The sequence below is a fragment of the Mirounga leonina genome, unplaced genomic scaffold (genome assembly GCF_011800145.1).
Source record: "Mirounga leonina isolate KUSES-001 unplaced genomic scaffold, KU_Mleo_1.0 Mir_179, whole genome shotgun sequence".
Taxonomy (NCBI): Eukaryota; Metazoa; Chordata; class Mammalia; order Carnivora; family Phocidae; genus Mirounga; species Mirounga leonina.
This window is the reverse complement of record NW_023270466.1, coordinates 1,603,351-1,618,983: the sequence shown is the minus strand read 5'-3', so window position 1 is coordinate 1,618,983 and position 15,633 is coordinate 1,603,351. Positions and strand designations below refer to the sequence as shown.

Genomic DNA, 15,633 nt, shown 5'->3' with positions numbered 1-15,633 from the left:
GCAAGCGGGGGGAAGGGCACAGGGAGAGAGGGAATCTTTTTTTTTAAGATTTATTACTTATTTGAGAGAGAGAATGTGGGGGTGAGGGGTAGAGGGAGAGAAAATCTCAAGCAGACTCCCTACTGAGTGTGGAGCGCAAGGGGCCGCTCAGTGTCAGATACATGATTCGCAAATATTTTCCCCCTTTTCTGTAGGTTGTCTTTCACTTTCTTGATAATGTTTTTTGCACGAAAGTGTTTAATCTTTGATGAAGTCCAATTTATCTGTTTTATGTATTTTTGTTGCTCTTGCTTTTGGTGGTATATTTAAGAATCCATTGCCAAATCCAAGGTCATAAAGATTTTTCTCCTGTGTTTTTCTTCCAAGAATTTTATCAGTTTAGCTCTTATGCATAGGTCATTGACCTGTTTGAATTGGTTCTGCAGTCCTAGATTTGCAAAGGAAAGACTAAGAGTTCAACCCATTTCCATTCAAGAAAAAAAGAAAGAAAAAGAACAAGGACAAATAATGGTTCAAACAGAACATGGTAACTAGAGGTTAAAATATAGTTAGTTGTAGACCATGCTCTTGGCCATCCTGAGATCTTTGGTTTTCCCAGAACAGTGTTGAAGTTCTTTATTTCCTCTTCTCGTACCTGTCTCCACTCTACCTGCATATACTACCATTCAATATGACCTCCATCTTCTAGTGATTGAAGTGTGATTTGTGTCCTATCCAAACACTAAGCCTACAATCTCATGTACTGTAGTCACCGTGAACGCCGATCCCAATCTTACTGTGGCTTTGTTGGAAATCCAAATATCACATATTAAGCAGGCAGTACCTGCAGACCAGCCTAGCAAAGACATGTGGGTGAAATCCATGCAGAATTTGTGAAGAGATGGTAGTTCTCAGCCCTGGCTTCACATCAGAATCAACTGAAGAGATTAAAAAATAAGCCCACCACGGACTAAGTGGAATTGTTCTGAGTGAAGTCAGGCATGATTTTGTAAAGCTGAAGTGACTGTAATATGCTGCCAAGGTTAGAACCACGGATTTAAAGGGAAATGGGAATTGATTAGTCATTCAAGGCAGTGCTTCTCAACCTCATTGTGCATGCACATAACCTGGGATCTTGTTGCAATTCATATTCTTATTCAAAAACTAACTCAAAATGGATCCAAGACACAAATGTAAGAGCTACAACTATAAAACTCTCAGAAGAAACAAAGGTGTAAATCTTCTTAACTTTGGACTGGGCAGTAGTTTCTCAGATATGACACCAAAAACATAGGTAACCAATGAAAAGTAAGTCGGACTTTAGCAAACTTAACTTCTGTGCTTCAGAGTTGATCAAGTAAACAAACCCCACAGAATTGGCAGATGATGTATCTGTTAAGCATCTAGTATCCAGGATTTAATATAAAGAACTCTTAACAATAAAAAGAGGAAAAAACAACCCAATTTAAAAAGGCACAAAGAATTTGAATAGACATTTCTCCAAAGATGATAAGCAAATGGCCAAATAAGCATATGAAAAGATATACAACATCATTAGGGAAATACACATCAAAACCTTAATGAAATGCCACTTCACACCTGCTAGGATGGCTGTAGTCACGACAAAGAGAAAGTGACAAGTGTTGGTAGGATTGCTGGTGGGAATGTAAAATGGTGCAGCTACTTGGAAACCAGTTCAGTAGTCTTTTTTTTTTTTTTTTTTTTTTAAAGATTTTATTTATTTATTCATGAGAGACAGAGAGAGAGAGGCAGAGGGAGAAGCAGGCTCCCCGCGGAGCAGGGAGCCCGATCCCAGGACTCCAGGATCATGACCTGAGCCGAAGGCAGACGCTTAACCATCTGAGCCACCCAGGCGCCCCAGTAGTGTTTTAAAAGGTTAACCACATGAGCCCCAACTACAGAAGGAAGTGCTATAGATCCTCAGAGATTAATCCACTAGTTTGTTATTCAATCCTCTGACCTCAGAGTGTAACCATCTACTGCAACCTGACCCTTTACTTAAGATGGAAAGCCTACTAATTTCTCACTTCTTGAGAATGGAAGTTCAGGTTAAACCCTCTGAGCTCTGTTTTGTGTCCTCAAGATAAATGTGTCAAATCTAGGCCTAAAAGACCTTGATATCTGACAAGTAGAGGGAAGAAAAGCAGTGCCTGTCATCCAGGAGCTGGCCTTACTACTAAAAGCGAGGTCTCTCTGTCCTTCTGAATAATTTCACAGAATACCTACATGGCTACAAGACTGCTCTGTGACCAAAGTCAAAAGATCCATTTTGTAATCGTGCCTGCACACAGAGAAAAACATGAACGTCATCCGTTCCACAAAAGTGACCACATATCTCCCTGTCCTGGACACGTCTTGATGAATGATCGCTCTTAGCCTCAGTTCATTTCTCTCACCTTACTAAGATACCCAATCATTCCCTACTTCCTCCACAGCTTCCTTGAATCCCCCCCTCAAATCACCTAATGTGTCCAAAATTTAAGTCCTTTTGTGACATCTTACTGAGATTCCCCCCATGGTGCTGAAGGTCTGTTCTCTGTTATGCAACGACCAATAAACCCAACTTGTATAATGCAGGTATGTTCCTGCATCATCTGGAGCTGAGTAGTGGCTGCCCTTTTTAGATAATGCATGCATTTTCTATTGTGCCATAGTCCTCACCATTCCCTAATGCCTGCTATATCTCACCATTATTGTTTTTGCTTAGGCCCCCTGGGCATTCAAATGTGCAGGTCCTACCATTGACTGTCACGATTTTGGGACATTTCCCCCACACAATCTGATTGGATCCTTAGTTGAGCTATGTGTTAGATATTCAGCTTGAGGTCTTGGGTCCTCCTGAGTGATGGCCCATGACTTTCCATCTGTAACCCAGAAAGTGAAATTCAGTTTCTATAGCATTTAAGGCCACTGGGGGAAACTCCACTGGAGGGATTGAAGATTGTCTGGAAATCGGCACCTGGCTGTATTTTACATCTGAGACTCTGTAAGGATTGAAAACACCTCCCTACATTGAGGTCCAACACAACCTTGTAGGCTGGATATCTAATATTCTACTCCTTGGTAATTGTTGGCATTCACAATGCCCATAATACAGTTAATACTTTAATTTCAATCATTTTGAACATACAGATTCGCTATTCAGTGAAGGGAGAATAAACTTGCATGGTAGTTTCAGAAATTAAAATCTGGTTGATGGTATCTTTGGTTAGGGCCAGCCTGTTTTAATTTCTCCCTTCTTGCACTCCCATCCACTGAAAGATAGTTTGCTCATCAGAGCAGTCTCTAGAGAGGCCTGGCCTGACAGTTCTGGAACTTTGGGGCAGCTGGTGGGGACACCCCGTAGTGGTGCCCTGCCCATGGTTCCCCAGTGACTGTGTGGCAGTGTTGTGCCTGGAGCTCAGTCTTGTCCGGCTCCTGATTGCAGAGCTGGTGGACGGCAGATGTCCGAGTCCGGTCAGGCCCCCGGGCTGGGCAGGCGTGGAAGCAGACACTGGCAGCGGTTAAGAAGGAAGACCTGTTAGAGCCCAAAGACTTAAGATTCACCTACTTAGCAGGGGTTCATAAGCTCCTCCACAGCCGGGAAGGCAGAGTAGGAGTCTGTCCTGTGGCCACGCGGCCTCGGGCGCCAAGGGTGACAAGCGTAAGAGCTAGCATTTGTTGTGTCGGCTGTGGTCTCCACACCGTGCGTGTGCTCTCAGTTTTCACAACTTTATGAGGCAGGCGACGTCTTAGAGGAAAGGAAAACGTTGAACCTACACTTCCTCCCGTGGAGTAGGGGGCAAGATGGAGAATTCCTGCCAGAGGGGGTGGTTAAGTGGTATTTGCAGGGTGGAGAAAATCATTGGCATCTATCTGAGCCACAGCAAACAGGTCTCACCTGCCTCTTCTTTGCAGGTCATAGAACCTGAGCAAGGGTATGGTCAGGGCTGGGTGGGGAGCTGCCTTCCACTGCCCCCAACCCAGGGACAGGACCCATGGCTGCCTGCCAGTGTTCTCAAGGGCTGGGAGAGCGGTTTGTGCTTGTGGTGTTCCCCGGGGCCGCCAGAGGGCAGCACTGGCGCACGCCTTGGCCTCCCTGTGTCCATCTCGGGATTTAAGCAGTGGTTCTCAACCCCAGGAGATCCAGTGCCTCTCTTCATTTTTAACAACTATTTTCTGATGTCCCCCTTCCAGAAGTGAAACTGATGTCTAATAAAACTTACCCCAGCAAATAGTAAATATGATACCTTCCCTCTAAAGGAGAAAAAGGGAGTAACTTGTGATAAACTAAGGAGTTTCAGTATGTAACACTTGGACACAGTTGCCCTAGACCAACACAGTGGAGCAGATGGGTGCTTGTGCCTATGGGCTGATCACTGTGAGTGAAGAATTACAAACGCAGGTTGATGTAGGTGTGTTACATTCGTGACAGAAACACACTGTGATTTTTTCTGACATGGTAAACTCCAGGTAAAAAAAAAAATACAGTTGTTCCTTTTTGGTACTCTTGGAAATTTCACTGTACATTATAACTGCAAAAACATTTTTATTTATGCATATAATAGCTTCTGTGCTCTTATAAGCAGGCTTTCTCACCAGGTCCTACGTGACAGTCCAGTGGAATGAAAATCAGTTCTTTTTTGTGAGCAATGGCCTTCACTAGTCCCCACCAGCTGCCCCAGGCCTTCGCCTGTCCTTCCACCCTGATGGAAGCCACCCGAGAGCCAGAGCTTTGTGTTGCATGACAGGTCCGCAGACCCTGCAGAGTGCCCATCACGGTATCCAGTCCAGACTCAGAGGACAGTGGACTGACTGAGTCCTTCTTCTGTGTCTGGGGGTGACTCTCAGCCAGCCTGAGTCTGTGGACTGGCCAACCTGAGGGCTTGGACCCCCAAGTACTGAGGGCTGATGCAGACTGAAGCCAGGCAGGAGATGCCTCTCAAATCGCCTGGCAGAGAGGAAGCTCTGAGGCTTCATGGTTTCTTAAGCAAGGTCTGTCTACCCAGAAGGGCCCTTTCACTCCCCTGGCACCCCTGGCACATATTCTCTCTGTAGTTCCCTGTCTTGGGAACTACAAAAATAGGTAGCTGGTTCCAAAGCTCACTTTCTGGGCAGGGCTCATCAGTGGCCCTGCAGAGTAGCTGCATTCTGGGGCTAGGACAGAGGTTAGGTTAGGATAGGGGGATAAGGACACTTCTTTCTGGAGCCTCTGGGGGAAGGGCTGAAACGCAGCCTGTGCTGGCCCAGAACGTACCAGTGCCTCCAGCCTCCCGCACAGCCTCACCCAGCCCGGCTGCCCCTGGCCCATTGCTGCCCCGGGGGGGGTGGGGGGAGGTTCATTTCATGTCAGGCCATGGCGGCTCTGGTGCTCCTTCCTTGTCTAGAGTCCCCTGCTGATGACTTTAGCAGCAGGAGGGCAGGTGGCTGCCACCAGCCTGGTCTCACAGGGGTCTCTGTGAAATGAGTGGGGACAGTTGGGTCAGTGAGTCCCATGCTTCATCCACTAAAGTTCCACCTCTGCAATTTTTTATATCCATAAACTATACGTGCTTTTTATTTATTTATCTTGAGATGATCCAAGGAAAGAGGATTAGGAAGCGTGTGGTGTATGGGACTTATTGGTGAGCGGTCGATTTTGTACACGTTTCTGCTCCTGGGACCAATTTCCAGGGGATGCCAAGGATAGCCAAGTTTCATTTATTTGTTCAAATACAGACACAATCAGGGATGTTTTGAATAAGGTTGTGATTCACAGTATCGATTATAGGATTCCCTCTGATGTCTGATTAGGTCACAGGAATTTGGATTTCTGTTGAAGCTTTACTTTCAAAGTTCCCTCCTGTCTCCTCCCCAGGTGCCAGAGCACAGATTCCTAAAAATATACCCAGACAAGTATAGCTCAGTACACTAGGGTTTGTTCACCCCAAGAATTTAGAATACGGTATTGGCAAAGACACTAGAACATAGTTTGGGATGATGGGCTAGAGATGTCTGCTTGATTGTTCTGGACCCCCGATCTGAAACCATTCTCATTTTAGAGCTTCCGTGATTGTAGCAATTATCTCCGAAAGATTTTTGTCTACACTGATTTGGATGAAATTTTCTGGAGCCGATGGGGGCTCCAGAATATCGAGCTGGGACTGCAATAACTCGGGGGGCATAAAATGTCCTTTTCTTTCAAGTAAACGTCTAGAGATGACCTCAAACGACCCACTCAGATGGACCACAAGGAGCTTCACCTCAGCTGGCTGTTTGTCCTTCCCCGTCTCATCACACTTCAGGGGTGCACAATCTTTTCCTCGTATTAAGATGTCTCTGTACACTTTCTTCAGAGCCGAACAGGCTAGAACCACATGCTGTCCAGAGGCTACATCTCTGTTAAAAAAGGGGGGGGTGGGACTAAAGAACAAGGACCTTTGAAATAACTGGTGTCGATTCTAGGTTGAAGACTCTGGTCCTACTTCTCTGCCGGTGGAAGGCATTACAAAATGGTGGTCCTGACTTTAAGGTAAAGATGTTCCTTCCACTAGTGAACCGAGCTGTCTTGGGCAAGGTATTTACCTCCCTGAGCATCAGTTCATCATCGGTTAAATGGGGCTACTTAGAGCACCTGTCCATAGAGTTGTGAGGAACCGTTTATCCGGGTGCCCAGTGCACAGGAAGTGCTTGGAAGGGTCAGCTCTGCTCCCCAGCCACTGAGTGTGGACCCGGATGGCTGCTGGCGGGTGCCTCTGCCCCGCACACCTCCGCTTGGGTGTTCCACAGGTGTTCCGTGATTTACATCTCACAGCTGGCTTCTCCCCGTTCCCGCTCTGCAATATGCTGGGAGTCTGGTGAAGTTACCAGTGCAGAGCTGGAGCAAGCAGGAGAAAAGGGGAGTATCAGACTCTCTGTGGCCAAGGTGAGCAAGGTAAGAGAAGCGTTCAGGGATGTGCTAAGAAAAAACCTGAGCCAGAAGTAGAGGCAGAGTGACAAGGCACCACGAAGGGGAGCCAGCGTGCTCGAGACTGCCCATGTGAGTGAGCCCCCACTGTGCCCCCGTCCGTGGTCAGGAGAGGTCGCCGTCTTCTGGCTGGGAAGGGACTCGAGTAAAGAGGTGAAGGGTGAAGGGTAAACCCTGGCTTGGGTACTTGGCAGAATGTCTTCTTCAGAACTGAGAATCCTGAAGGCGCCTGCCTTTGATCTATGGCCAGTGTACAGGTGAGATCCAGTGGATGGAATGGATCATCAGCAACGAACTTAGGTACCTGGGCCTTCTGCTCTTCCCAGAGGTCATGGGTAAGAGCTTGTTTACTCTGGGTCTGAATGTCTGATGGCTGCTCTCCTGATCATCTTCGTTTCTGCTTCCGTCACAGTCAGTGTATTTGATCCCTGAAGAGTCTGCTTAGGTTAGAGACCCAGATGGGTAGGAGTTCTGAAACCCTGAAGCCCTAAGCCCCTGAACTCGAAGCCTATGCAGAGACAGGGTGGCTGGCTAGGTCAGTGCGGTGTGGAAGAGGAAACTGAACTTTTAATCTTAAGTATATTCTAATTGCATATGGTGCAGATGGTTTTAGATTTATAAAATATGAGATGTCATCTTCATTTTAGAAAGCAAGATTTATAAGCCATTCCCTGCCTTTTCTTTATCCTTCTCCACATCCCAACCAGGATTCCCAGGGGTCAGGTCGCCAGATGGGTGGAGGGGACCTAATTTGCTCAGAGGCATGATACAGGGCAGACAAATTGGGACTCCCAATTCTGGTGACCTGTTCACTTACAAATGACCCCACGTATTCCCTGGTTGCCCCAGCTTGAAGTGGGGGGTGGGGAAGAGGTGGAGACAAAGATGTGACTAGAACAGTCAGTGGTGGCTTCGGTTACCACCTTCCCAGCACTTTTGACGTTTTAGAGACCGTTCTGAGTGCCCCCCATGCCCCATCTCACTAATTCTCACAGTGATCTGTGAGTAGGAACTATATCCCTATTTTCAAATGAAGAAACAGGCTTATGGAAGCCAACTGGCTGACCAGGATTCCCAGATGATAATTGCGGAGCTGTCTAGAAGGTTCATTTCCAGAACCCAGCTAAATTACACGTGGGTTCTAGCTGGTGTAAATCACTGTTGATTACTTGACAGAAGTGCCCTCCATTTCTGGGATCCTTTATCATCAGCCAGGTGTGATTTCAAGAATGTATTTTTTGCCTCTACTTTCTGAAGTTTTCTTTACTCACTGGCTTATGCCAAGGTCTCTTACCTTAGTAAAATGTCATGTAAGTTGCAGAGCCATGGAATCCTGTCCTGAAATTAAAGCAGACACAAAGTTACTTTCCCAGGTCTTGTTTATTTATACAGAAACACAGTTAATCGTGTTCATCAGTGTTAAAGTCCAGAGAAATCTTAGTGGTTTTGAAAAGTAGACCATGACAAGGCTGCAGGGTCAAGTCTCTGGGCAGTTAAGGAGTGACATTATGATGGGATTAGCGCCCTTTGAAGAAGAGACCAGGGAGCTATGGTGTGCTTGCCCTCCTGTGCTGTAGCCTCTTCTCTCCCCCACACCTGCAAGCCAGGGAGAGGACCCTCACCAAGACCCTGACCATGCTAGCATCCTGATCTTGTACTTCCAGTCTTCAGGACTGTGAGAACTGAATGTCTCTTGGTTAAGCCCCCAGTCTGTGGTATTTTATTACAGCGGTCCAAGCTGACCAAAACTCCTCTGAAAAACCATCTGGGCCTGGGGCCTTTTTTGAGGGGAGATCTTGGATTACAGATTCAGTTTTTTTTAATGAGCATTGTTATGTTCAGGTTTTCTATTCTTGATTCAGTTTTGGTATCTGAGATAGCAGGAAGAGACCACACATAAAGTTAGATCTCTGGACCCTCCTGATTCTTAAGCCAGCTGCAGCATCAGCAAGGTCTTAGTTCCATGTGGGGGAAAAGCAGAATAGGCTCTGCCACCATATCTCTGCCATCCAAGCCCATTTTCCCACAGTAATTTATATTTTTCTAAGAAATTGTCCAATTTAAGTCTTTAAATATACAAACATCAGTTTGTTCACAGCCCTCTTTTCATTCCTACTCTTCATTGTGCCTTTTTCCCACTCTTGATCAGTCTTGTTAGAGATTTGTCTATTTTTTTTTTTTCTTCAAACAGCATTGCTCATCACCTACATAGTTTCTTTGGCTTATATTCCATTAATTTCAGCATTCATTTCTGTTTTTTTCCTACATTCTTCCTTTTTGTTTATTGTTTTTTCCTGCTTGAACACTTAGCTCATTACTCTCCATTCTTGTTATTTTTCCGGAAATGCTTCCAGAGCCCATAGATTTCCTTCTAAGTAATGTTTCAAAGGCATCCCATAACTTTTGGTTGACAGCACTTTTGTTGTACAAAAGTGGAGGGAAGGGCATAATCCAAGACTGGGAGTATTAAAGATGGTATACAGACACTCTTCAGTAAACGGGTGAAGCAGATGCTTCTTAGCCCTGGTGAGCAGGAGGTGTGGGAGTTGGTGGTGAGGAAGATCAGGAGAAACCGTCTTGACTGGTGGTCAGGAACGTGAGTGACTGATAAGAAGGCTGGGCTTTACTGTAAGGGTGTTAAATAGGAGGACTTGGAGGCATGAGCTCCAAATTCTGTGTTCACATTTGTGATGAAAGGGAGTGATTTGAGATCCCCTCTTCACAAAAGCAGAAATTGGAAAGAAAAGGAGATATTAGAGTAAATTCACTCAACTCTGTGAGTAGTTACTACAGATGATAGGATAAATTATGAAAGTCAAACACACAGAGTCTTAGCGGGAAGAGAAGAGGAAACATAATCCAAATGAGCATCTCTGCTTGCTGGGTCTGACATTCAAGGTCATCTCATTTCTGATGGTGTCCCCTGCCCCCAGCCCAGTGCTTGGAGGTAGTGGGCACAACATCTGCTAGAATGTTCTAGCAGGAGTTCAATCAGAACATCAAGAGGACAGGGAAAGATTCCTGGGCCTGTGGTTTTGGTGATGTGATGGAAACATCTAGAGACATGAAGTGTCTCCTGGAAGGGGATGGTGGTTAAAGGGAGAAGGGGAGTTGGAGCTCAGAGGAACAACTCAGGAAACGGAGTCGTCCCAGCGCTACTGGGGGAGGCAGCGGATGGAGCGGAAGGAAGGAGCGGGTGGTGAAGAGCAGAGGCCAGGGACCGGTGTTTACCTGGTACAAAAATGAACTTGAGACCACAGAGGAAATAACACACATGAAAAGAATATATACCTCAAAAAAGATAGAAAAAAAACTCCAAAATTCGTAGGTATTTTTTGAAAGATAAAACCAAGAGTGATGTATTCTGTAAAAACATTTTCAAGTACTTTCCAAATTTTCCATACAGGGCAAGTGTTACATTTATAATCAGGAAAATTTTTCTCAAAAACCCCCTCATTTGGGCACCTGGGTGGCTCAGGCATTAAGCATCTGCCTTCGGCTCAGGTCGTGATCCCGGGGTCCTGGGATCGAGTCCCGCATCGGGCTCTCTGCTCCTTGGGAGCCTGCTTCTCCCTCTGCCTCTCTCTCTCTCTCTCTCATGAATAAATAAATAAAAATCTTTAAAAAAAAAAAAAAACCCTCATTTAACAGACTTTGAAATCTGCTTCAGTGTCACTGCGGGCTGCTGGACGACATGGACCTGGCTCGAGGCGGGGGACACTGCCTGGCAGCTTGCAGATCCTTGATCAGCAACAGCATCATCACACTAGTAACATCCTGTCACAGCCTGGGGGGGTTATCTGTGCAGGCCAGCGCTGTCCACTAGAGCTTTCTGTCGTGAGGGAAGTGTTCCCTGCGTCATCTGGGTGGTAGCCCCGGGCCACATGCGGCTACTGAACACTTGGGCAGTGTAACCCCGAGAACTGGAGTTCACAGTTTATTTTGTATTCATACACATTTAAATAGCCTGAAGGAGCCCTTGGAATATTCAACACAGGTTGCCTCTCTTCAAACCGCAGCCCTCTGAGCACAGAACCCTCCCCAAGCCTTCCCCAGAGGAGACGGTACCTCTGCTCAGGCTTTCCCCTGGGTCCTCCTCACAGGATCACGGGGGCGGGACTGGTTGCTAGGGTGACCAGGAGCCGCTCTCCACCCCTCCACCCCCCCACTGCCAGCCCAGCTGTGACCCACACCTTCACTCCTAGCTGAGCTCTCCTCAAGAATGTCAACCATCTGCCATTCTAGCTCTTTCTCTCCCTGGAAGAGACAAAGTCTAAAGTCTGGCTAACTTGTAGTTTCTCCTAAATATATTTAATGACTCCTTATGTTTCTTCCAGTAACCAATAACCTTTTCTTCCGTACAATAAATTCCTCTTCTGAACTCTACTCCTCCCCCCATCCAGACTGCCCACTTAGCAAGCCTCGCTTGTGAACAGGAGGAAGGATGTTTAAATGCCATTTTAAAAATCCATCCATTTGGGTTGTTGTACTTAGTTCTTTAACTTAACTTTTATTTGCACCCGACAAGGAGAAAAATAACCCTGGCACGGTCACATTTTACACACTCGGTAGAAATGGTTTATGTTACGCATACGTGTTCATATAGATATATTAGCGACAATAATAAGTGATATTTACTGAATGCTTTGGATACTTCACTGTGCATATTTTTTAGTAGTATCTCATTTAATCCTCCCAAGAACCCAATGAAATGGGTCCTGTTACCACCCCTACTTCACAGGAGGAAAATGAGGCACAGAGAGACTAAGCCATTTGCCAAAGGCCACACAAGCTTAGTGGTGGAGCCAGGTTATCTGCACTATGTCTTTATCTCTAGTATAATGTCATTATTATGCTCCAATTATTATTCTGTATCTCTTTTATGGTTCCCTCCTCCTATCTTCTAAAGTCAAATGTCGCAAACTTAATTTTGATAGTTCAAAGTCTGAATCTTGGCCCCGTCAAGCCATACTCCTGAAACAGAAGTGTACTCTCAGAGTCCCTAGAATTAGACCTAGTGATGGTGAGGGACTCCAGCCCCTTGGGGCAGGACAACGGGAAGAGAGTGAGCTAGTGGCAGCACGGCTGGGGCCAAGGTCTCTGAAAGTGGAAACCACAGCGTTGGTCTTCGGCCAGTTCCGCTCTGTTCCTGCCCTTTGGACACCCCGGCCTGTGAGCCTGGCTGGGGCCCCAGCCCTCACATCTCTCCTGGGCTACAGTGAGTTACACCAGCGAGTCCAGTTTGCACCTTCTGCTTTGGGAGCGACCCTTAGGAAATGGCCTCATGACGGTGCATAAAGGAATGAGGTGCTATTCATTCCTTCCCTTACAACGGAGTCACAGGTATCTTCCGACATTTACTGTGTGGCCAGCCCTGTGGGGTATATAATGGTCAACAGAAAGGCCACAGTCCTAGCCCTTTCAGAAGTAAAATCTAGTTGCAGAGATAAATAGTGCCAACTTGCAACCGGGCCCCGGGCCATGTGGGCCATGGTGCTATGAGAGTTTATTACAGGAGGTTTTACTTTAGTAGATCCAGGAGGGCTTCCCTGAAGAAGTGGCATAGGAGCTGAGCTGTGAACAGGAGCAGGGTTAACGGGAGGGGACAGAAGTGCATTTCAGACAGTGGGAACAGCAGGTGCAAAGGCCCTGTGGGGCGGAGCGAGGCAGCAGGAGTGACTGACAGGGGCCAGGGGGGCTCTGGTGGAGAGAGGGAGGGCGGGCACAACACCCGAAGAGACTGGAGCGGGGCATGTTGAGGCGTTTAGCTGTTTGGTCTTGACCCTGAGATGGATGGGAAGCTTCCAGAGGGCTCGATTTGAATTTGTAACAACCCCTATGGCTTCGGGGTGGTTGTGAGTCTGGTGCCAGTGGCAGCTCAAAGGCCTGGGGACGAGGATGAAGGCAGAACCTGGGGAATTAACATCCTGCAGATTAAAAGCCTGCGACAAAGTGTCCTGGCAGGCCCTGCCCAAGCAGGGGTGGGGTGGGATCCCGCCTAGCTCTGCGTTCGGAGAGAAGTTCAGGGCCAGAGCTGACCACGTGCAGGACCCCGGGCGCCTGGCTTTGGAGACACTGTCTCTCCTGGCCCCAACTCTCCTCCACTACGTGCTGCAGAGAGCTCTGCCTGCGGCTCCTGGCTGGAGCGTCTGTGTTGGAAACAGACGGCAAATGTTACCTGGTCCTTCAGCGGGATCCCTTTTCCCATCTTCATTCGGTTTTCCTCTGGGTGATAGTCGTCCGCATCGTAGAATTTCCATCCCAGCTTTAAGAACAAAGTAAAGGGTGTGACAACCACCATTATGGATACTACCGGGCAGGTGGGGAAATGGGCAGCCCGAGGACCACCCCCGCCCCTCTTCCCCTCCCCCCGTGGCCCCCCTTCCCCCACTCCCCCCCACCCCGAAGAAGCAGGGAGGCTGTGATGCCACGTCACTATCCCTGCTCACTGGGTTGCTACTCCTTTCATTCATCACTCTTGGTGATCACGGAGGAGAAAACCAAGATTGCTCCATTGGGCTTCACAAGCCACATCCGTGGTGAGTTTTACAAACCACGATGGGCCAGAAGAAGGGGCGCCCAAGGGGGAGAAGCAAAGAGCACAATGGGCCTCGCCATTGGGAGGCATCGGAACAGGTTACCTCGGATGCCAGCAGGGCGCCCACGGTCGATCTGTGGAGAGGACACAGAGGTTCAAGTGACTGCCCTTCCCAACCCATGCGTGCCTCCTACCATGCGGGGTGCCCTGGGAGACAGCCACCCCGCCATATTGAAACCCAGTAATTTCATGATATTGAAGCAGTGACGGTAATGCTCTCGGCCCTGGAGTCTAGAGCATGATGTTAGCGTTCTCCAGGAATTTAAAGTTACGGAGTTACCACTAATTTTCTTTTCCAGAAAGCAATATATAAGATCTCATTAAACTCCTGAAGTTCTTTCTGAAGTTTTTTGTTCCCTGTTCTAGAGATAATTATATTTTGCAAAAAAAAAAAAAAAAAATGCTGAATAGAGATGAGCTTTTACGGAGGGTACTGGAAGGAGGGGTCCGACGGGGTTTAACCTCCCAGCACAAGGTTCAAAGGAGCTCATAAAAGCATTGACACCTTGTTTGGGGTTTAACAGAGACACACTCTTAAAGAATAAAATAAGATTCGGAATGAGAAGTCAGCCTGGGAGGGAAATGCCCTCTGTGCGGTGCGTGTGGTAAGGACCTGCTGCTCCCCTAGCAGGCAGCACTCTTGGGGAGAAGGGCTTGGGTCTCAGCACCTAACAGCTGGCCACATGCTTCGTGCAAGTCACCTTTCTCTCTACACCTGTTTCCTCACCTGCAAAATGGGGAAACTGAGCAACATGTATCCACTCATTACTTATTTCACTCGGCCAATACTGAGCACCTGTTAGTCCCCAGGATATGAAAATAATGAAAATAAAACCCTGCTTACATTCTAGCTGGATTCAAGGGTCCTGTCTCTCTTTTGTGAAGGTCTCAGGGAGCTAGCTGTTAAAGACACATGTGTACCCAACTGAGACCTCCCTGATGTAACCAAAGGATTGCAAAGCACTGTAACTTCTCCCATTAGGTTCACTGTGCTGAAGCTTGCAAAGGGAGACATACTGCAGCCTACTGGTGATGAACTCCACAGCTGGGGAAGCCAGAGCTGTGCATGACAGAAAGTACATTGAAGACTAAGATGAACCAGGGATGGACACATCAGGCACCACTCACAATTTAAAAGAGCTATAGAATACTCATGAAAGAAATTGAGGAAGACACAAAAAAATGGAAAAACGTTCCATGCGCATGGATTGGAAGAACAAATATTGTGAAGATGTTAATGCTACCTAGAGCAATCTACACATTTAATGCAATCCCTATCAAAATACCATCAACTTTTTTTCAAAGAAATGGAACAAATAATCCTAAAATTTGTATGGAACCAGAAAAGACCCCGCATAGCCAGAGGAATGTTGAAAAAGAAAAGCAAAGCTGGCGGCATCACAATTCCGGACTTCAAGCTCTATTACAAAGCTGTCACCATCAAGACAGTATGGTACTGGCACAAAAACAGACACATCAATCAATGGAACAGAATAGAGAGCCCAGAAATGGACCCTCAACTCTATGGTCAACTCATCTTTGACAAAGCAGAAAAGAATGTCCAATGGAAAAAAGACAGTCTCTTCAACAAATGCTGTTGGGAAAATTGGACAGCCACATGCAGAAGAATGAAACTGGACCATTTCCTTACACCACACACAAAAATAGACTCAAAATGGTTGAAAGACCTAAATGTGAGACAGGAGTCCATCAAAATCCTAGAGAGACGCGGGGACCATGTTCCGATGCAAGCTGACGGCCTCGACTACCACAACCCGGCTGGCTTCAACTGCAAAGATGAAACAGAATTTAGAAACTTTGTTTGGCTTGAAGACCAGAAAATCAGACACTACAAGATTGAAGACAGAAGTAATTTAAGAAACATCCACAGCAGTGATTGGCCCAAGTTCTTTGAAAAGTATCTCAAAGATGTTAACTGTCCTTTCAAGATTCAAGATCGACAAGAAGCAATTGACTGGCTTCTTGGCTTAGCTGTTAGACTTGAATATGGAGATAATGCTGAAAAATACAAGGACTTGGTACCTGGTAATACAAAAAATGCTGACTTGAATATGGAGATAATGCTGAAAAATACAAGGACTTGGTACCT

General features: G+C 46.7%; 1 protein-coding gene across 2 annotated transcripts; it reads right to left on the bottom strand.

Moving 5' to 3' along the window:
* Positions 1-5,663: 5,663 nt before the first annotated feature.
* On the bottom strand, positions 5,664-15,578 carry IDNK (IDNK gluconokinase). Of its 2 annotated transcripts, XM_035024386.1 has the most exons (5): positions 15,212-15,578; positions 13,567-13,597; positions 13,104-13,190; positions 8,220-8,263; positions 5,664-6,357 (listed from the first exon to the last, which is right to left on the bottom strand). In XM_035024386.1, the coding sequence occupies exons 1-5, from the start codon at positions 15,232-15,234 to the stop codon at positions 6,012-6,014; spliced, it is 531 nt and encodes a 176-aa protein (XP_034880277.1). In that variant the 5' UTR covers positions 15,235-15,578; the 3' UTR covers positions 5,664-6,011. The 2 variants fall into 2 exon arrangements, with proteins under 2 accessions (XP_034880277.1, XP_034880276.1); XM_035024385.1 differs by lacking the exon at positions 15,212-15,578 and having other exon boundaries at positions 13,567-14,739.
* Positions 15,579-15,633: the final 55 nt, after the last annotated feature.

Coding starts and splice junctions, on each gene's coding strand:
- IDNK (XM_035024385.1), bottom strand. CDS start 13,644: ATGGGTTGGGAAGGGCAGTCACTTGAACCTCTGTGTCCTCTCCACAGA. Junction 13,191..13,566: donor GCGCCCTGCTGGCATCCGAG/GTAACCTGTTCC, acceptor TTGTTCTTAAAG/CTGGGATGGAAATTCTACGA. Junction 8,264..13,103: donor GGATCCCGCTGAAGGACCAG/GTAACATTTGCC, acceptor CTTTAATTTCAG/GACAGGATTCCATGGCTCTG.